Raw genomic sequence first — 21256 nt, 5'->3', positions numbered from 1 at the left:
ACACACCCAAACACACAGTAAAATCCATGCTTGACCTTTAGAAATAATTGTAGACAAAAATGGCTATATTTACATTGATTATACTTAATTTATATTTAAATTGATAAAAATATTCCACAGTCCCTGGTCTGCAGGCCTGTCAGAAGTTTCAGCTTGTCTTTTAATATCTCCAGAGCCAGAGGATTTTGGATTCTTTGCCATGCTGACTTCAAAGAACAGACAAGTAGCAGGGTGTATTGAATCTCACTGGTTTATGACATAAAAATAATTAAAAACTAGCAAAGTGCACAGAGCTCGTCGTTTACACGTCCGACTCTCACATGGCATCACGTGACTACCACTAAAGATAATGTTAAAGAGGTGTGTGAATTGCAAAAACGATATCGGACACTGTAATATGCTCTGGCCCCCTCCCAGCTCGTCATGCTTACAAGGTTTATAGTAGATCAGTAGATCATCTATAGTAGATGACTGGATGTCTGAGTGGTGTCTCGAGAATAGCAAAGGGATTTAAAGACAGTTGGAAGAGTTTTTGGGGTAGACCTGACCTCCAGGGAATGTGCCGCTTTCCTCTCTATTAATTTGGCTTATAGTCTTAATAGTGATAGTATTTGACTAACTGGGGCCCAGGTCAGGAAGCAGACAAACTGGTTAATCTGAACATCTGCTAGCTGCCTTGAGATGTCACACAGGTCACATAAACTACAACACATAGAGACTGTATAACCTAGATATCATATAGAGACTGAGTCTGTTCCCTGAACTTCCAAACACAAACCCCTCACTAAATAATTTAGAATTTTTTTTTATTAAGGTCAAACTTTAAAAAAAAAAAAAATTGAAGATAAACATCATATAAAGATAGGGGCTACTAAACATTAGATCTCTTTCAACCAAAGCACTAATTGTAAATGAAATTATTACAGATCATAGTTTGGATGTGCTCCGTTTGACTGAAACCTGGCTTAAATTGAATGAACATTTTAGTTTAAATGAATCTACTCCCCCAGGTTATTGTTATAAACATGAGCCTCGTCTGAAGGGTCGAGGAGGAGGTGTTGCTACAATTTACAGTGAAGGTTTTGGTGTTACTCAGAGGACAGGATATAAGTTTAAGTCTTTTGAACTAATAATGCTTAATGTGACATTGTCAGATATAAATAAAACATCTCTGTCATCTTTTGCCCTTGCTACAATATATAGATCACCTGGGCTGTATTCTGATTTCCTTGGTGAATTTGCAAATTTTCTATCAGATCTAGTAGTTATTGAAGATAGAGCTTTAATTGTTGGTGACATCAACATTCACACCGGACTGTCATAAATTATATTATTATTATATTATATTCTCTCTTAACAACTATCAACCGACAGCCTGAATGTCAATACAGTACAATACTGTACATTCTATATATACTATATATACTTTTTAATATATTTTTATTTTTTATTTTTATTGAATAATGTGTATCTATATAGTACGTATTGTATACTGTACAGTGTATGTTATTATTTGTATATTGTTGAGTGTAATTATGTGTATATCAGATGTTTAAATTGTGCTGTGTTAATTTGATGTTATTGTAAATTGGTACTGTCACATCACTGGCATGACTGCTATGTTGATCGGAACTGCACCCAAGAATTTCACACACCATTGCACTTGTGTATATGGCTGTGTGACAATAAAGTGATTTGATTTGATTTTGATTTGATTTGATATGTCAACCACCAAGGCGGTCTGTGCTCTCGTTGTATGTCACAACTCACCCGCCATCTCAAGTCGCTGCGAGCCACTCACATCCCGAGCAACCTCAACACTACAGCGGACACGCTGTCATGGCAGGTTACCCTCAGGGGAGAGTGGAGACTCCACCCTCAGGTGGTCCAGCTGATTTGGAGTCGATTCGTCGGGCACAGGTGGTCCTGTTTGCTTCCCAAGAATCCTCCCACTGCCCACTCTGGTACGCCCTCACCGAGGCTCCCCTCGGCATAGACACGCTGGCACACAGCTGGCCCCCTGGCCTATGCAAATATATGTTTCCCCCAGTGAGCCTTCTTGCACAGACCCTGTGCAAGATCAGGGAGGATGAGGAGCAGGTCGTCCTGGTAGCACCCTACTGGCCCGCCCAGACATGGTTCTCGGACCTCACGCTCCTCATGACAGCTCCCCCCTGGCAAATTCCCCTGAGGAAGGACCTTCTTTCTCAGGGACGGGGCACCCTCTGGCACCCGCGATCAGACCTCTGGAATCTCCATGTCTGGCCCCTGGACGGGACACGGAAGACCTAAGCGGTGGTAGACATGATCACTCAGGCTATGGCCCCCTCTACGAGGTGCCTGTTTGCCTTTAAGTGGCGTCTGTTCGCTAAGTGGTGTTCTTCCCGACGCGAAGACTCCCAGAGATGCGCAGTCGGATCAGTGCTTTCCTTCCTGCAGGAGAGGTTGGAAGGGAGGCTGTCCCCTTCCACCTTGAAGGTGTACATTGCCGCCATAGCAGCACACCATGACACAGTCAATGGTAAGTCCTTAGGGAAGCACGACCTGATCATCAGGTTCCTAAGAGGCACCAGGAGGCTGAATCCCTCCAGACCGCGCCTCGTTCCCTCATGGGACCTCTCTGTAGTTCTTCAGGGTCTACAGAGAGCCCCCTTTGAGCCTTTGCAGTCAGCCGAGCTTAAGGCACTCTCCTTGAAGACTGCCCTCCTGACTGCGCTCACTTCCATCAAAAGGGTAGGAGGCCTGTAAGCGTTCTCTGTCAGCGAAACATGCCTGGAGTTCGATCCAGGTTACTCTCACATGATCCTGAGACCCCAACCGGGTTAAGTGCCCAAGGTTCCTACCACCCCTTTTAGGGACCAGGTGGTGAACCTGCAAGCGCTGCCCCAGGAGGAGGCAGACCCAGCCCTGTCGTTGCTGTGTCCAGTGCGTGCTTTACGCATCTATTTGGATCACACACAGAGCTTTAGAATCTCCGAGCAGCTCTTTGTCTGCTTTGGTGCACAGTGGAAAGGAAGCACTGTCTCCAAGCAGAGGATCGCCCACTGGCTCATGCCGCCCCTGGTAGGGCTACGAGCCCATTCTACCAGAGGTGTAGTGGCTTCCTGGGCCCTGGACAGGGGTGCCTCTCTAACAGACATTTGCAGAGCAGCAGGCTGGGCAACACCCAACACCTTTGCAAGGTTCTACAACCTCCGGGTGGAACCGGTTTTGTCCCAGGTAGTGGCACGCAACACAAGCGGATATGCCTGGGCTTGCACTTAGCACCTTCCACCTCCTTTTGAGCTGAAGACGTGCACCATTAATTCCCAGTAGTGTTCACAAGTTTGTTCCCTGGTTGACTTCCTCTAAACCCTGTGGCAGTCAAGTTTTTGGAGAGATTCACTTCCGGCTCAGTACACGTGCTAACTAAGAGTCCTGTTCTGGGCTAGGTGCTCCGCATGTGGCGGTTCCCTGTAAGGCTAACCCCATGCGATATATATCTTCCACTAATTCGTTTCCCTGTTGGCAAACTGCATCTTCCTTGGGCAGAGCCCCTCTGCCCCAGTCTCCATGTTTGTAGTAACTCCTCCCCCATTGGGCAGGATCTACCTTGAAGACTCTCCACATGGTTGGAAAGACCATGTGACGTACCCTTCCACTTTGGGTGAGGTGTGGTCTCCGCTGTGTCTTTTCCTTGGGAGGAACACCCCCCGACTAGACCTGGTGGCCCAGTCGGATAATCCCCCTTCTTTTTTAGGGAGTGGAAAAAAGAGAAGGGGAAAAGAGGCCACAACTGGGTTAAGCCTGTCTCTATCTCTTGGGTAATCAACTTGTCCCCAAAAAGGGCAAAAATTTTCATTGGCCTTTGTCTCGGGCCTTGTGTCACTACATCGATGCAGTGGTAGCTCAGCGGTTAAGGCTCTGGGTTACTGATCAGAAGGTCGGAGGTTCAAGCCCCAACACTGCCAAGATGCCACTGTTGAGCCCTTGAGCAAGGCCCTTGACCTTATCTGTTCCAGGGGTGTTGTATCATGAATGACCCTGCATTCTGACTCCAGCCTAGCTGGGATATGTGAAAAGAAGAATTTCACTGTATATGTGTAATAAATAAAGAAAATTATTAATTATAAATTAATTACATCTCGTTCCCTCCATCAGGGAATGGAGGTTACACAAGTAACCATGTCATTTTATCTTTACAAAAAAAATGCCTTCACAAGGTGTTCACCTGAAGGAAAAAATGGATAAAGGAGCTTGGACCGGATTGGACCGGAACACTGAAGTGTTGTGGACAACGACGGGGGTACGAGACTTAAAACATCTTTCTGAAAATTCAAATGTCATGAAAGTAGCCACAGCCATCTAGACAATGCTATGTGGCTACAGTTTTTTGGGAAGCTTAGCATTGCTGAACAGCTAGATGAAGGCTACAGGATTGGCATTAGAAGGCACAATGAAGAGGTGACGAAAAAATCGACACATCCTGTCTAGAATAATAGACTGTGAAATTTTGTGGCGCCTTTGAGCTGGCTTTGTATGGCCAAGATGAGAGTGAGAGCTCAGATAAGCCTGGGATATTCCGTGGGTTGGTGGATTTTGTTGCTTCCCTTGATGGAGTGTTGAAAGAGCACCTTGAGAATGGCACTGTGGTTAAAGGAACTTCGAAAACTGTGTAGAACGAGCTATTGGACTGTATGTTGTCTGTTGTGAGGGAACACATAATCCAAGAAGCACAAAGCAGTGATTTTCTCTCAATCCAGGCAGATGAGACGATGGATATTGCCACACAGTGCCAACTTGTGCTTGTGCTGTGCTGCATTGATGGACGAGAGTAGAACGACAAGATATACCCTTGCGTTGTGGCAGTGGCCGGATAGTTCTCTCAGAGGGGGGGGTGAGCTGGGCCTGCAGGCTTTGGTGGTAGAGGGGCCCACTGTTTTTTGGTTTGTATCTGGGGGCTCGCAGCAGTGGAGTGGGAGAGCTTTCTTCCAGCATACACTAGTTCCTCCATTTTCTCGAGAAGCTCAGGAGTGGGGATGTTGACAAGAGGGAGAAGATGTGTGGTGACAGAGACTGTGGCTCTGGTGTTTCTGGAGGCTGATGTATGTTATTGTTATCTTGGCTCCCTTGACTTTTTTCCCGGAAATCATCCTTGGGTCCTGTATCTTGGAGCAGTCTTAAGTCATATGCTCTGTGTGTGGGGCTCAGCCCAATGTTATTGTGTCTTCGCTGTGTTATTGTTGTATTTGTTGATCAAATGTCCATCCAGGTGCTGAAGTGTGATCCTGTGGTCATCTAGACACCGTTGTAGTGTATGTGTGCCATCTAGGTTGAGTGGATTTGTGCGCATTGTAGATGGATGAAGGAGGGAGAAGTAGATATTGTCCTTTAGCACTTTTGCACCAAGTTTGTTTGGGTGAAGGCCATCTGATTTAAACAGTTCTCTTTGACGCCAGAAAATATTGAAATTATCAATGTTGTTCAGTCCTCTCATGTTGCAGGTTTTGTGCAGCCAAGTGCACTTAGCACTTAGACTTAGCAACTGAGAAAACATATTTGTTAATCGGGCTGGGAGTGGTCTACTGATGAACAACTGAACTTTCAATCTCCCAAGTGTTTCAAAGAGTTCATTGAAATCCCTCTTAAGGAGTTCTGATTGCTCTTTCTGAATATAATTTTCCCCCAACATGTTTAATAACTCAATTCACAGTCTTATGGTTCAGTCACTTTTGCCATCTGTTTTCCTGGGTTTTTTAAGATCAGTATAGCATGTCGAGCAACATTTGATTTACAGGACTCCCCGGCTGTAGGCTGATACAGGAGGAGGACCTCCATGGTGACACTCTCCTGGGTATTCCATCAAGGTTGGCAATACTGCAAGTAGTTTTGTTTCAAGAACTGTGATTTTTTTGTAGAAGTCTATGGCAGTTTGTGCTGCAAGTGGAGTTTGATCTGAAAGGAGGCATTTTCTTTCTCATCTGTCTGTGTGAAGGCAGCTGTATTGTCCCTTTTCAGGAATGTAAACTGCCAGTTGTAGGAGGCTGGTAGACCGCTTTCACAGAAAAACTCCTTTTTTGTAGTAAAATATCAGTCACAAAGTCTCTGGTTGTATAGTGGGTGCCAAATTATGTCGTTTTGAGCACTTTGCTGAACTTCTGAAATGAAAATTAGAGATTAAAATGTAAAAGCAAGGGAGCAAAGTGCAGAGCAGTAAGCAGATGTGTCTGAACAGTAGCAAAGCAGAAAGCAGAAAAGCTATTGCCAATGAAAATATTCCCTAATTATGAAAAGACTCACAGGAATAATCAGATTCATTGTGCTTATCAAAGTAGGTGGGAGAATATTCTGTTCCGATACATGAAAGACACAAACTCTTTTTGGTCAAAGACGTGAGGTAAGCTATATATTATTTGCAAATGATTTCAAATGAGAGCTTCATATTTCGTTTGCTTCAGATAATAAAATTGCATCACAACCTTAACAGGGTCTTTTGTTTTAAAATCAGCTCAGTTAAATAAATATTCTTGGCAGATATTTAGTTTAGAGGACTGTCAAACCATACAGCTTTTCATTCCTAAAATACCATTCAATGGCTTTATTTATTTTGATTGTGAAATGGTCAAGTCATTTTAATTTGAATAACATTTTAAATGATGCTGCAATCATCATATTTGATGATAAGTCATCATTGTGCAGTTTTAATGAATAACGGATAGGGTTTGCTGAACTGTGTTGAGAGACTTTAAGAGAGACTAATTTCATTAATTTGTGTTTTTGCACATTTTCTATACAAATGTGTGTTATACTAGTCTCTATGGACATTACACAGCCAAAGACAGGGTTACACTAAGATATGATCTGTTGCTCTGTCTTAACTTGACAAAATGTTCATTTAATTTTGTATTTGTGTGTTCTCGCACAAAATACTGTTTCAAAAGTAGACACAAGACGTAAACAATATGTGTGATAACATGATTTTAGTGTGATAAAATCACTTACTAACCTTTTCTGTGTAAAGTTATATCCAATTTTACAACTTTGTTACCATGACGATGTAATGTCAATGTAATGGTAGCCAGCTGGTAGGTGGCTGTGCAGTGTGTAAACCTCAGTCCCCTGGCCTCAAGAGGCACACTAGCGACTGACTTTAGAGGCTTTAGCCTCGTCATTATTGCACCTGCCTCTCATGCCAGAGACGCCAGTTCGAATCCCGATCTGACAGAGTGTAACGGTAGCTGTTACACTGTGACATTTATATTCTACCTAAAAAATGGCACAGGCTCAATACATTTGGTAAGAAAGCATCTACTACATGAATTAAATTTAAGTGAAATATAATAAAGTTTTTGTAACATGGACAGCATACATTTTAAAAGTAATAATGACTAATAATATAAGTTTAATTCACATTATACTGGGTCTCATTCACTAATATTGTGTATGCATGTATTTGTGCCTAAAACCTGTGTGTGACCGTTTTCATGTAGAAATCTTAATTCAGGCTTTTCTAAACTACAGCCCACTATTTTAAATTTTAGAAATAGAACAGAATTTGGCCTGCTATTGAGAAATTATATGAAATTCATATTCTGAACTGGATGTTGCTATCATGTCCTGCCACATTTCACAGCACTTTGTCTGCACTAGAGCGTTCTCTTCACTGTCACGATCAGCTTCATCCACTGGAAGAGTTTAACAGGAGTCAATCAGTTTGTTCTGATATTTCATTGAATCGAGAAAAATTATACACTGGCATCCCAGTGCCACTTAAGATTGAGGACATGGGTAAGAGTGTTAATACACATAAAAAAATTGTATTTGAAATGCAAGTTTCAACAGAACAGAAACTATCATTTAATTCCTGAAAAATAAAGAGTACATCCATACATTTATTCATAACAATCAAACCAATCAAACTGCGAGTTGGAGGCAAGTGGTGTTAAATGTTTAGCTCCATTTTGAGTGCTTGTTCACCATCTCCATTTCTTTATGGTCCAGTGTTGTGGCTGATGGCCAAATGAATTCAGATTTGAGTCGTGGACCATCATCCACCATGAGATATCCTCTAGTCGGCTGTAAAATATCAAATATCTTTTATATCCTCCGACTAAATAGAATAATTTCACTATCTGTCCAATTTGAAACTATTTTTGAGTTACTGAATCATCTTTGACGTCAGCACATCCTGACCTTGTGCGTGCTCAAACCATTAATGTTACGACTCTGTTCATACATAGCATCAAAACTGATTTTATTAGGTAATGTTACAACTTCTCATTCAGGTAAATAGCCAGAGCTAAATTTACAGGTATTTTTGTGAATGTGCCTACACTAAACTGCCTCTAAACTGAAAATTCCTGTTAATTTTCTGGAAAGGGCTGTAAAATCAATTGCTAGTCGAGTATCCAGTATGCAAGGATCCTTGTGTAAGGAGCACTATTTGTGTGGCCCGAAGAGATGCTGCCTATGTAGAATGTTCCAAATCAGTCACTTATGAGGTTCCATAGAAGGCAGCTTTCCTTGAAAGCAGGAGGAAGCAAGACAGCTCACTAGGGTTTGGAACGTACCCAGTGTTGCTTTATCTACTGCCAGTGCACAGTTTTATGTAAGTGTTTGATAATTATAGGAAAACAAGAGCAGGAAACTTGCAGGTTTACCTTTATTGTTTCTATTTGCACACTGACATTTCACAAGCATTTCATATTATATGATGACTTGCTACTGTCTCTGGTCGTTATTCTTCACTCCTCTGCTTCTTTGCCCTGGAAATGAGAATAGATTAGATCATATTATAAGAGTTAATATGAGAAGGCCTCACCATCATTTTAAAATGAGTTGAGGAATGAATTTAGTCAATGAATGATAATGTAACAGCACAAAAGGATTTTACTAAATGGATTTGTCCTGACTTAATCAATTTTAGTTTTAGTATCGGTTTGAAAGTTACCTTTCCAGCTTCACGACTCTTGACTCTCAGCTTGTTGACCTGGGACTCAGCGATGTCAGCACGCTCTTGAGCCTCCTCTAGCTCATGCTGCACCTTCCTGTACCTGGACAGGTGAGTGTTGGCCTGCTCCTCCTGTGATTTTTACACAAGCAATCCAGCTCATTGCATTGGATCATTTGGGACAGAATGTATGTAAAACTCACTTCACTTGATATTAGACTCACAGCATCCTCAGCCTGGCGCTTATAGGCCTTCATTTTCAGCTGGAGCTTGTCTACCAGATCCTGCAGTCTAGTCACATTCTTCTTGTCTTCTTCAGTCTTTGAGTGTAAATATTGTGAATGGTCTTGGTTAAACTATGTATATTATCATATAAGGTGGTAGATTTCAAATTCCTGCAAGTTTTACCTGGTAGGTGAGCTCTTTCACTCTCCTCTCATATTTGCGCACTCCTTTTACAGCGTCAGCACCACGTCTTTGTTCAGCTTCAACTTCAGCCTCCAACTCACGCACCTTCATTAAAGTATTATTTTTGTAACAAGGAATTTCTACCATGTCCAGAACAACCAAGAATCAATTGTGCTAAGCTCTTGTGCACTCAAACCTACCCTGGACTCCAGTTTCTGGAGCTGTTTCTTGCCACCTTTCATGGCCAGACTCTCAGCTTCATCTAGACGGTGCTGCAGATCTTTGACAGTAACCTCCAGGTTCTTCTTCATCCTTTCCAGGTGAGCGCTGGTGTCCTGCTCCTTCTTCAGCTCCTCAGCCATCATGGCAGCCTGAAATAAGAACCAAATAAAATGTAGATAAAAGCTGTACAGACAACTTTCCTGGAGGCTCCCTATGGTGGCATGTGAGACTGAACACAAGTCAAAGAACTATTAAAAAACTTAAAGTAAAATATAAAAAAAGATTAGATTGAACACTCACATCAGTGATGGCCTTCTTGGCCTTCTCCTCTGCATTTCTGGCCTCTTGGACTACATCATCCACCTCACCTTGTACCTGAATCAGATCAGCCTCAAGCTTCTTCTTTGTGTTAATAAGACTTGTATTCTGTGGAACAGAAGCAGATTTCATTCAGTAAGGCTTTTATCTGTCATGTAATTGCACTTTTCCAGTTTGGTATTATAACAATTTTTCATACTTGAGAGTGCAGCAGTCCAACACGTTCCCTGGCATCAACCAACTCCTGCTCTGCCACTTTGCGGCCTCTCTCTGTTTGATCCAGTGCAGCTCTCAGCTCCTCAATCTCTGCTTGCATCAGATTATTCCTGCGCTCAACCATGGCAACCTGCTCCTTCATGTCCTCCTGTCCTCTGATAGCTTCATCAAGATGCAGTTGGGCATCCTGTGATGTTTACAAAGTCAATATTTTTTCTGTAGGTACTTGGTCATGCTTTTGTTAGTTTAAATTCAGACATCCAAACATTTCTTGGAGTCATCTAGAAAGATACCTTGAGCTGGCCTTGGACGTTCCTGAGCTGTTTCTGGGCCTCAGCAGCCTGGCGGTTGGCATGACTCAGCTGAATCTCCATTTCATTAAGATCTCCCTCCATCTTCTTCTTGACTCTTAGGGCATCATTTCTGCTCCTGACCTCAGAGTCCAGAGTGCTCTGCATGGATTCAATTACTCTTTGGCTGTTCCTCTTGATCTGTTCTATCTCCTCATCCTTCTCAGCAAGCTTCCTGTCAATCTCACTCTTAACTTGGTTCAGCTCAAGCTGGACACGAAGAATCTTGGACTCTTCATGTTCCAGGGTGCCCTAATGAATTGTAGTGAAGAGTTTTATCAGCTTACCAGAAGAATAGTGTTATGGTTCACAGTGTAAGAAAAATGGATTCTTGTATGGGTCAGTTGCTTGAGAGTTTTTAGTAGCAGTACCTCAGCTTCTTCCAATGCAGTCTGTATTTCTGATTTTTCAACCTCCACTGTTTTCTTTGCCTTTTCCAGTTCATGAATACTCTTTCCGGTCTCTCCAAGCTGCTCAGTCAGGTCAGAGATCTCTTCTACACAATTTTTAGATTCAACATTTAATGTAATTATTGTGGACACCTACATTTTTTCCCCTGTACTGCTAAAACAATGTTATTTTAAAGAAACTTACGTTGAAGATTCTTGTTCTCCCTCTTCAGGGTCTCCAGCTGGTCAAGAGCTTCTTCATAGGAGTTCTTCATCTTGAAAATCTCAGTGCTAAGAGAACGAGCTTCTTTCTGAGCACCTTCCAGTTCAGCCTGGCTTTCTTCATACTTCTGTTTCCACTCTGCCAGGACCTGTGAATGAAAGAAATGTAGTCATCATTAAATCAATCATTAAAGTGCATGGACCAAAGTTTAGTTTTGTAGATGATTCTATGTCTTCCTTGCCTTGTCAAAGTTTCTCTGCTTCTTGTCAAGATTGGCAGCCAATGCATTTGCCCTCTCCACATCAATCATGAGGTCCTCTACTTCACCCTGCAGTCTCTGTTTGGTCTTTTCCAGAGAGGCGCACTTTGAATTCACAGCCTCAATGGATTCTTCAGCTTCCTGCAGACGTTGGGCCAACTTTTTCCTAAGAAAAGATTTATGAAATGAGGATGTCTAAGTCTATGAAATGTGGGTTGCTCAGTACATTTTGATTTACTTACTTTGCTTCCTCAAGCTCCTCAGTGCGCTGAATGGCATCAGTCTCATATTTGGTTCTCCACTGAGCCACCTCAATGTTGGCTTTAGACATTGAACGCTGCAGTTCAGTTTTGGCCTCCTGTTCCTCCTCAAACTGCTCTCTGAGCAAATCACAGTCATGGCGGGCAGACTGAGCCACATGGGCCAGGGCGTTTTTGGCCTTAAAATCAAAACTGAAAAGCCTTAGGTTTTCTTTCATTACACAGAGCTATTTTCATAACTGTTTGCATGTTAATGAAGTATGTGTATGCAGAAACTTTTGTTTCTTCAATATGCTCACCTTAACCTCTTCTTCTATATGTCTTTTGAGTTCCTCAATCTGCTGAGTGTAAGCTTGTTTACTTCTTGTCAGTTGAGAAACGAGAGCTTCTTTCTCATCCAACTGACGCCCAAATTCACCTGAAATTATAAAATGTATAATTTATGGAGTAGTCACAAAAGAGTATTTATGATGTTGATAATACTGTCAGTTAAGAATAATTGTATCAGTTTTTGTTCCTATTTAACTGTGTGCATGGTATGTTACATGTTTTATTTACATACCATTTTCAGTTTGCAGCCTTGCCTTTTGGGAATTGATATCATTAAGTTGGCGTACATGCTCATCATTCTTGGTTTTTAGCTCACTCACTTGGTCCTCCAATGTACGACACATCTTCTCAAGGTTTGCCTATGTACATACGCCATTATTGTGAGTGTATTGTTTGGAGAAATATTTGACCTCACTAATATTTGTTTTGTTTGTTTGCAAATGATTTACCATGTCAAATTATTTACCATGTTTCAAGATCTTGAATTTGTTTTTAAACAGTTTTCTTTTAAATGTTTTCAAAACATTTACCTTTGATTTAGCCACAGCTTCCATGTTGCTTGATAAGTCATCAATCTCCATCTTGTATTCACTCTTCTCCTTCTCCAGCTTCTGCTTGACACGCTGGAGGTTGTCGATCTGTTCCCCCAGCTCAGCCACACTGTCTGCCTGCTTCTTACGGAGAGCTGCTGCTGTAGCTTCATGTTGTAAGGTGGACTCTTCAAGATCACGACGCAACTTCTGGAATTCAGCTTCACGCTTCTTATTCATCTCAATCTGGGCAGCAGTAGCACCACCAGCTTCCTCAAGCCTTTCACTGATCTCTTCAAGTTCTCTGGACAGATCAGCTCTCTGCTTCTCAACTTTAGCACGAGCAGCTCGCTCAGCCTCAATTTCTTCTTCCAGCTCCTCAATACGGGCCTATTTATGAAAAAATAGAATTATCTTGTTAAACTGGTAACATGTCTTGCCTAGCGATGCATCTACTTTACAGTTTAACCTAGAAAGGATATTACCTGAAGTTCTTTGATCTTCTTCTGAAGCTGTGCTCCCAAAGACTGTTCATCTTCAATCTTGCTGAGAAACTGGCTTATCTCAAAGTCCTTCCTGTTTTGAAAAAAATGTGTTTGGTAAAATCTGTTATTGAAATACCTGGCACAGGTATTCTATCTCAATGATTCTTGCACACATCTAACTTCCACTCACTTTTTGATCTTCTCCTCTGATTGCTGTTTTTCATTCTCCAGGTCCATTATGGACTCCTGTGCCAGTTTCAGATCACCCTCAAGCTTCCTCTTGGCTCTCTCAAGGTCCATACGGAGCTTCTTCTCTTGCTCCAGTGAGCCCTCAAGCTATTGTCATAGAAATCACAGTGCATTACAATCTGGTATACAACAACAGAACAAAGCAATATTCATCTTTATGACTGAATTCTGAAGCCAATCATCTTACATCATCCACTTGCTGCTCAAGCTTTATTTTAGCCTTTGTCAGAGTGTTGACTTTGTCTTCCTCTGCCTGAAGGTCATCAAGAGTCTGCTGGTGTGCCTCTTGGAGGGCTTTCTTCTCTTTGGTCAGCTTGGCAATGCTCTCATCCTGAGAGGCCATTTCCTCAGTCAGGTTTTTCACCTAAACGGAAATACTGTTCAGTGGTTTCATTCACAAGAGCCTGAACAATAGGCAGTGTGTAGAATATGTGATTCAAATGTGAACCTTATTTTCAGTTGCATGTTTCTCCTTCTCCACTTTTGCTAAGGTGAGCTCCAGGTCATCAATATCTTTCTTCAGCTCAGAGCATTCATCTTCCAGTTTCCTCTTCTTAGCAGTCAGTTCAGCATTGATTTCCTCCTCGTCCTCCAGTCTCTCAGTTGTCTCTTTGAGTTTGGCCTCGAGCTGGATCTTGCTTTTGATGAGACCTTCACATCTCTCCTCAGCATCAGATAGGTTCTCTGTCTCCTACAGTGTATGTGACAACAACAATTTTTTTCAACTGATCTTTGATTTGAGCTTTTGTTGATGCATTGAGAATTTTGAGTAATGGCAAAATAACATTAACATGATACTTACAGCTTGAACCTGTAATAACAAATCATTCTTTTCTTGAAGTAGAGATACCATCTTCTCCTCAAGATCCTTTTTCTTGGCTAATGCCTTTGCTAAATCATCTTTTGTTTTCTCAAAGGTCTCTTTCATGGCTGCCATTTCTTTCTCAGTCTCTGCACTCTTCAGAAGAGGCTTGATCTTGAAGTACAGCTTCATCCATGGCCAGTGTTTCACATTCATAAATGAGCGGATGTTGTATTGAATGGTGAAAATGGACTCTCTATGGGAGTGAGTTTGAATAGTTTTGTTTGACCAAAATGTTAATCTTATTTTTAAAATGATATGTGGGCTTTCTTGTCATATTACAAACCTCCTCTCCATCATCTTGACAAACTCCCTCCTCATGAGGAAGCCACGACAAAGGGCCTGGGTCATGGTAACTAGCTCAGCTAGTTTCTCATCTCTCATCTCCTCAAGGGTACCCAGCAGACCAGCTTTGAAAAACACCTTCAAGAATATTGGGATGATGTTAGTGGCATAATATTGAAGCTTAGATTTGGCATTAGTTATTTGACATGTAGCTCACCTTAGTGTGCCCAAACTTGTACTGGGTGTGGTCAACATCAATTGAGCCCAACAGTTTCTCTGAAGCCTTTTTGTTGTCAATAAACTGTCCCTCAGGGATGACACTAGCATTTAATACTTTGTATCTAGAAGATATTTGGGAGGATTTTATGTTTGTTTAGAAATGTTAAAAACAGCCATAGAGTTATTTCTTCTTGAGGTGAAGAGGAAGGGCCAAATGCATTTATGTTTACCTCTGCTTGAAGTCACCATAGAGGATTCTGCTGGGGAAACCCTTTCTGCAAATTCTGATACCCTCTAGCACACCATTACACCTGAGTTGGTGGATAACCAGGAAGTTCTCCATCAGACCTGAAATTGAGATGTTTTTAGGTTTCAAAGATGTTATAAAACTGTAGGGCATTGAACATTTCATGAATCAAGTTTACCTGGAGTCTTGGACTCATTAGGAATCAAGCAGCGCACAAAGTGAGGGTGAGTGCTCCTCAGGTTAGTCATCAGCTTTCCCAAGTTCTCCTGTGGAATTGTTCATGTCATTAATCTCTACACCCTGATATTTTCAAATGAAATGTTTTCATTATATGTTACGATTTTGTGTATACCCTAAACAGTGCAGACACAGTCTGGAAGGAACCACCCTTCTTCTTGCCTCCTTTCTTTCCACCACTTCCCTCACCTGAGGATAAATAATGATTAAGGTGTACCTTTTAATAACAGATCATTTATTGTCATTAACAGATACAGTATGCAGATTTCTCAAATTTATTATGTATGAACACTTTCTGATGTTGGCTTGGAAGTCACAAATGGTTATATTGAAGGCTGTTGAGATCTATACCTTCAGATGATGCGTGAGAGACATACAGGAATGCCAGCAGTTTGAGTGATGACTTCTGGTAGAGCTGTACAACTGAATCATTCAGTGGGTCCTTGTTCTTGTCCAGCCAGCCCATAATGTTGTAGTCAACAGTGCCGGCATAGTGCACCAGAGAGAAGTGGGCCTCTGCCTTGCCTTTGGCAGGCTTTGGCTTTTGGAAGGCTGCACTTTTGCCGAGATGCTGATCATGCAGCTTATTTTTGAAGCTTGTGTCCGTGGCCTTGGGGAACATGCACTCCTCTTCAAGGATGGAGAAGATGCCCATTGGCTGTTCAAGAAATATTGATGCTCAAGTACAAGCAACATGTCCATTTCATTTTGTGAATACTCATTTTATTTTTTATGATAGTCCATTATCTTACCTTCTCAATAAGCTCAATGCAGGCAGCCAAGTCCATACCAAAGTCAATGAACTCCCACTCAATGCCTTCTTTCTTATACTCCTCTTGCTCCAGCACAAACATGTGATGGTTGAAGAACTGTTGCAGTTTCTCATTTGTGAAGTTGATGCAAAGCTGCTCCAAGCTGTTGAACTGATATTTAAACAGAGGCAAGTTCTTACTACCCACTATTAGTGTCACCTTCTGATTCTTAGAGAGAGATTAGTAACTGATACTGACATCGAAGATCTCAAATCCAGCGATGTCCAGCACACCAATGAAGAACTGTCTGGGCTGCTTTGTGTCCAACATCTCATTGATACGGACGACCATCCACAAGAACATTTTCTCATAGACAGACTTACAGAGAGCTGAGACAGCATTGTTCACCTGAGAAATTCAAAAGTTAATGTAGTTATATTAGTTTACTTGTCACGACAAATGACTACTAGGGGTTGCGCTGACTAGTCAGTTAGTTCTGCCACTAGCCGACACTTTGGCCCTGTGTTGACTAGTTGATGATCAGTGGGAGGAAAATTCCTCAGTCGTAAATCTCTTTTATTTTTGTTATGTTTGTATGGAAATCTGAAATGACCAAATATATCTCCCATTACATTGATGTGAAAATATGGCTGAAACTAAACAAGTGTCATCCAGAGGCTGATAGTACTTATAAGCCAGTGGAACGTGCGTGTTGCTGCACTGTTCATGACAACACAAACTGAATCCGGCAATAGAGACACGCTAGCATCCATTTCTCACCAGCATCAACTGAGTTGCGTGGGACGCACTTTACAGCAGCCCGTCAGACTGCTGATTCATACAGTGTGTGGTGATACTTTCTGGATGACTCGATAAAATGAGTGTTCATACTGATTAACCAGAAATTTGACGTTGCTGGAGGCCCTAATGTCTACGAGACATTTCAAACTTTTTCCACATTTAAATTAGGTTATGTAGGTAAGTCTTCACCTGTGGGACCGTCTGTCCTTTGGTCACAAACTCATTTCCGACCTTTACTCTTGGGTAGCACAAAGCTTTCAGCAAGTCAGCAGAGTTCAGGCCCATGAGGTAGGCAATTTTATCAGCCACTGAGGAACAACAGTTTTCCAGTCAACTGTCAGCACTGAAATGAAGGTTTTCATAATGATATGTGGAGTGACTTTGTCCTAATAGTACATCTTACCCTCAGTGCCGTCAGGTTCAGCCTGCTCCTCTCTCTGCTTCTGCTTGAACTTCATGTTGCCATGATGCATCACAGCACCTGTCAGCTTGTAGATGCTAATCTTCTCATCAGCAGTGAAGCCCAGAATGTCAATGGCGGTCTGTTTGTTCACACAGAAAATAATAGAGAATTGAGAAGAGTTTGTTATACTGTTGGTAATGCTGTATTCTGTTTTTCTGCACGTATTTGTCTTTATTTCTACTATTCAATAGGTTCTGAAGAAGAAGAAGAATGTGTTTGTACACTTACATCTGTGGCAATGAACTCCTCCACATCATTGATACTCTTGACAGCGATTTCACCCTGGCTGATCATTGGATAGTCATATGGATTGGTGGTGATCAGCAGGGCCTCTGTAAAGAGTTGAATTGCAATATATAAACAATGTTACAAAACAAAAAAAAAATATGTATTTATTTTTTATTGAATACAAAATTCTGTGGATTCCCCACCGAGCAGTTCTGGCTTGTGTCCAGTCATGAGCTGGTAGAAGATGTGGTAGCTCCTCTCAGCAGACAGCTGGAATGTTACTCTTGACTTTTCCAGCAGATCTTTGACAACAGAACATTAACTTTAAGTGACTCATCCACATGTTAGCACAAAAATAAAGCATGTATCTGTCTCGAAACAATGCAACTTACAAGTTTCAATATCAGCTGAAGCCAGTTTTCCAGTGGAGGCAAAGTGAATCCTGATGAATTTACCCTAAGAAGATTTGAAAAAATAACAACAGTGTTGAACAGCTAGCTTTGAAAGGTTAACTGAAATTTCTAATGTTTCATCTGATCAGAGCAACTCACGAAACGGGAAGAGTTGTCATTCCTCACAGTCTTGGCATTACCATAAGCCTCCAGCAGGGGGTTAGCTGCAATGATTTGGTCTTCTAGCGAACCCTGGTGGATACACATATAATTTCACCATTTACAATAGTGCTGTCACTAAACTTTGACTGTTATTTGACTCTACATTTTTCCTGACCTGCATTTTGCCAGGAACATGTTCTGCCTTCTTCGCTCCTGATACAGCGATTGTCGCAAAGTACTGGATTACACGTTTGGTATTGACAGTCTTTCCAGCACCAGATTCTCCACTGTGACACAAAGACATAAATGAGGCAAATGAGGCATAAGGCATATAAGTTTTAAACAATTACTGTAATTATCATAGCGTACTTACGTAATCAGGATAGATTGATTCTCCCTGTCTGAAACACAAGTTAGGGTTATTATGTGAAACTGTAAACATTGAAACTTTTATTTGCATTTGAAAATATTTAATAAGCATTCCATAACATAATTTAAGTTACCCATGAGGGACCTTAATAATACCATAAAATTATGCATTAAATTAAGTCATTTTAAATGTAGGCAGCAAAATAGAGGATCCCTTGAGTTTAGCACAAGATAAACAAACTTCCAATACAACTTTAATTGGATTGCATTGCAAAATGTTTGTTGGACTACAACTGCAAATTTACGTCCACACTTACCAGTGAGCATGAACTGATAGGCGTTATCAGAGATGGAGAAGATGTGAGGTGGGGCTTCAATCCTCTTTTTGCCTCTGTATCCAGCAACAACAACTGAATCGTACACTGGGAGCCACTTGTATGGATTGACAGTGACGCAGAACAAGCCAGAGTAGGTCTGAAACAGAGATAGATTGTCCAGTTTCACACTTCAGGGTCCTCCTCACCCTCTTTCCATGAATAAAAAGTAATTCACTTTGACTTACATAGATCATCCATGCTGCGTAACGCTCTTTGAGATTATACAGCACAGCAGGCTCATTGAGGTGGGTCATCATGGCCATGTCCTCAATTTTGTCAAACTTGGGTGGATTCATAGGGAAGATTTCATTTTCTTTCACCGTAAGAGTCTAAAAAATTGCAAAATCAGTTATTAACATAGACATTTACTGTCACAATATTTGAATGGATACACTGAAAATAGATTTACAATCAAAAGCAACATCTAAAATTGTTCTACAGAAGTTCAAGAAATGTATCTAATATACTTACTTTCCCACACAGAGTTTTGACGGTAGCTTTGCCACCTTCTTTGCTAACAAGAGTACCCTTCAGGTACATGTTATCTGGCTCAGTCACAAAGAATGCTGTTTTGGCATCAAAGGGGGTGTTTTGGGCCTCTAACCTCTCTCTTTCTGGCTTGCGGAGGAAAATGGCCGCCGGGCCAAAACACTCCATTTCACCGTCTCCCATGTTTGCAGTTTACTGTGGGAAATTATGTGTTGAGAATGCTAAATAAAACATGTGCTAAGGTTCAAGCAATAGGAACAGACAATGCGATAATATAGAGTAAATAGAGATCATTGTAATGTATGTTTACAGCTGATTACATTAGTAGAGTATTATTATTATTATTATTATTCTCTGTCGCCTGTCAATGACTGTAGTGTCAGAGACACAGAAGTTTGGAACTAGGATTTGATTGATTGAATAGCCTAACGTCTCCTTTTATGTTCCACAGAAGAAGGATAGTTGTGTGTTTTGAAAGAACAGAGGGTAAACTACCTCTGGTTAACAAATACTAAGTGGATTAAATTCCAGAATTATTTTTAGGCTTAAAAGCCTAACAGTATTTGAAGGGAATGTCCTTTCAGTCAAGACATTTAATTATGAATATAGCTGAGATTTTGTTCCACAGGAATGTTTCTGCATCGATGATGATGAGTTTTCTTAAAGGTATGAGAAGGCATCTCTTCACTTATTAGCCTCTTCTGAGTTTAAAGTGTTTTATCAGTAAAACACACAAGTGTCATACCTGCGGTTCTGTCCAGAGAGAAAACGTGTCTGATGTTTCTGGGTGATACTAAGAGAAGGCACAAAAAGAACTTGTTAATTCCATACAATGAATATTTGTTAACTTTAGTATAAAATTAGGATCAAAACGTATTAAATATATGGTGCACAAAAACTTGAAAATGCAAACTTATTACCCTGTATCAGGCTATTAATGTATATAACCTGTAACATGAAAAACACTAGCATGTGATTTTAAATTAATAGTAGAATGAGAACATGATAAATTCACCCACCTTTGAGTTCCAGTGAGTCCTTAGAGGAGTCTGAAGCAGCTTCTTATATAGGCAGAATAATGTTCACTCAGCAAAAGACACTCGCTGTATTTGGTCATGTATTTTAGCTCTGTTTAGACAGGAATGTCTGTAATTATGCTTGTTTTCTTCATCATTATCATTTCACCCACCAAGGATATGTTACTGCCATATTTTAACTGTGCATTGTTAGTCCAAAGATTATTATTGTTTTTATTTATTATTTATTAGAAAATATTGTGTGAGAGAGCATCATATAGATATATAAGTAGATGAGATAATGGCAGTAAATACTTTAGTAAGATGAGGTGCATTATCACTAGATGAACTAAATCAATATTTGAAAACAAGCCACCAATATCTTAATCAAGAATTGCTCTCTGTATATATGGAGATGACTTGTGGTGAAGCGCCTTAACCTTGAGAAAGCGTTGTTATGTGAAGGGTATCATTTACTGGAGTTCAGACATTGTCAGGGTCTTATGTTGAGCATAATCTCCTTAATGGACCTTGGCACCACATTAGAGCCCAGTTTAGCTGTGGAGAAGCTCTCAGATGTCACTGGGATTCTGTTCCAGAGGCCTTACAAGCCTTTCATATGACAAAGCAGCACATTTGGGCACAACGGTTGTCATTCTGTGAACATATGGTGACTGGATTCACAGAGGCCTGACAGAATAATATGCTCTGTTTAGTGTCTAGAATGAGGACATTTGTTGCAAACCTTTGAAAAGGTATGAGACGTATTCTGGTGAAATGACTCATTTTACATTTTAAAAATGAAAAGTAATCACATGCTCCTAACAGAAATGTCAGGAAAGATTCAATTAATCTAATATAACCTTCACTAATATTTGATTTCATAATTTTGGATTTTATTTGCTAAATTGTTTTTGTTTTCTTTAGGTCAACATTTTTAATTAATAACAGAAAAACACTGTTACTAGAGAATTACTAATCGATAGCAATGTGTGTTAAGATGCTTTATTTGTTCAGCCATGATAATAGTTAATGGTAGTGAAAATAAGCAGGATAAAAACAGCCAGTAATATTCTTTAGATGAATAAACAATGAGATTAATAACACAGAGTACAACAGAGTTTATTTTAGTATTGCAAGTAAGACCGATTTAATGTAAATTTGGAAACACTTTACACTCAGGCTGTAT

The 21256-nt window shown here is 40.7% G+C and overlaps 1 protein-coding gene across 1 annotated transcript in view; it reads right to left on the bottom strand.

Annotated features, from left to right (window-relative positions):
- Positions 1–8581: 8581 nt before the first annotated feature.
- LOC127440364 (uncharacterized) overlaps positions 8582–21256 on the bottom strand; it is a 46980-nt gene continuing 34305 nt past the window's right edge. The window contains 40 exon segments of the mRNA XM_051696902.1: positions 8582–8744; positions 8930–9061; positions 9154–9249; positions 9338–9442; positions 9538–9708; positions 9860–9985; positions 10077–10280; positions 10387–10695; positions 10815–10939; positions 11038–11203; positions 11297–11480; positions 11557–11753; positions 11874–11992; positions 12137–12263; positions 12435–12824; positions 12920–13010; positions 13110–13255; positions 13356–13532; positions 13617–13859; positions 13971–14226; positions 14317–14453; positions 14533–14656; positions 14765–14882; positions 14960–15047; positions 15134–15207; positions 15370–15676; positions 15771–15941; positions 16029–16178; positions 16761–16879; positions 16975–17113; positions 17263–17366; positions 17466–17564; positions 17655–17718; positions 17814–17912; positions 17914–18103; positions 18190–18217; positions 18503–18659; positions 18748–18891; positions 19034–19237; positions 19797–19844. Coding sequence (XP_051552862.1) covers positions 8724–8744; positions 8930–9061; positions 9154–9249; positions 9338–9442; positions 9538–9708; positions 9860–9985; positions 10077–10280; positions 10387–10695; positions 10815–10939; positions 11038–11203; positions 11297–11480; positions 11557–11753; positions 11874–11992; positions 12137–12263; positions 12435–12824; positions 12920–13010; positions 13110–13255; positions 13356–13532; positions 13617–13859; positions 13971–14226; positions 14317–14453; positions 14533–14656; positions 14765–14882; positions 14960–15047; positions 15134–15207; positions 15370–15676; positions 15771–15941; positions 16029–16178; positions 16761–16879; positions 16975–17113; positions 17263–17366; positions 17466–17564; positions 17655–17718; positions 17814–17912; positions 17914–18103; positions 18190–18217; positions 18503–18659; positions 18748–18891; positions 19034–19237; positions 19797–19844 — 5949 coding nt within the window. The 3' untranslated portion in view covers positions 8582–8723.

The sequence above is a fragment of the Myxocyprinus asiaticus genome, chromosome 1 (assembly GCF_019703515.2).
Source record: "Myxocyprinus asiaticus isolate MX2 ecotype Aquarium Trade chromosome 1, UBuf_Myxa_2, whole genome shotgun sequence".
In the NCBI taxonomy this organism is placed as follows: Eukaryota; Metazoa; Chordata; class Actinopteri; order Cypriniformes; family Catostomidae; genus Myxocyprinus; species Myxocyprinus asiaticus.
The sequence above is the reverse complement of the archived record's forward strand: the minus strand, read 5'-3'. Positions and strand labels throughout refer to the sequence as shown.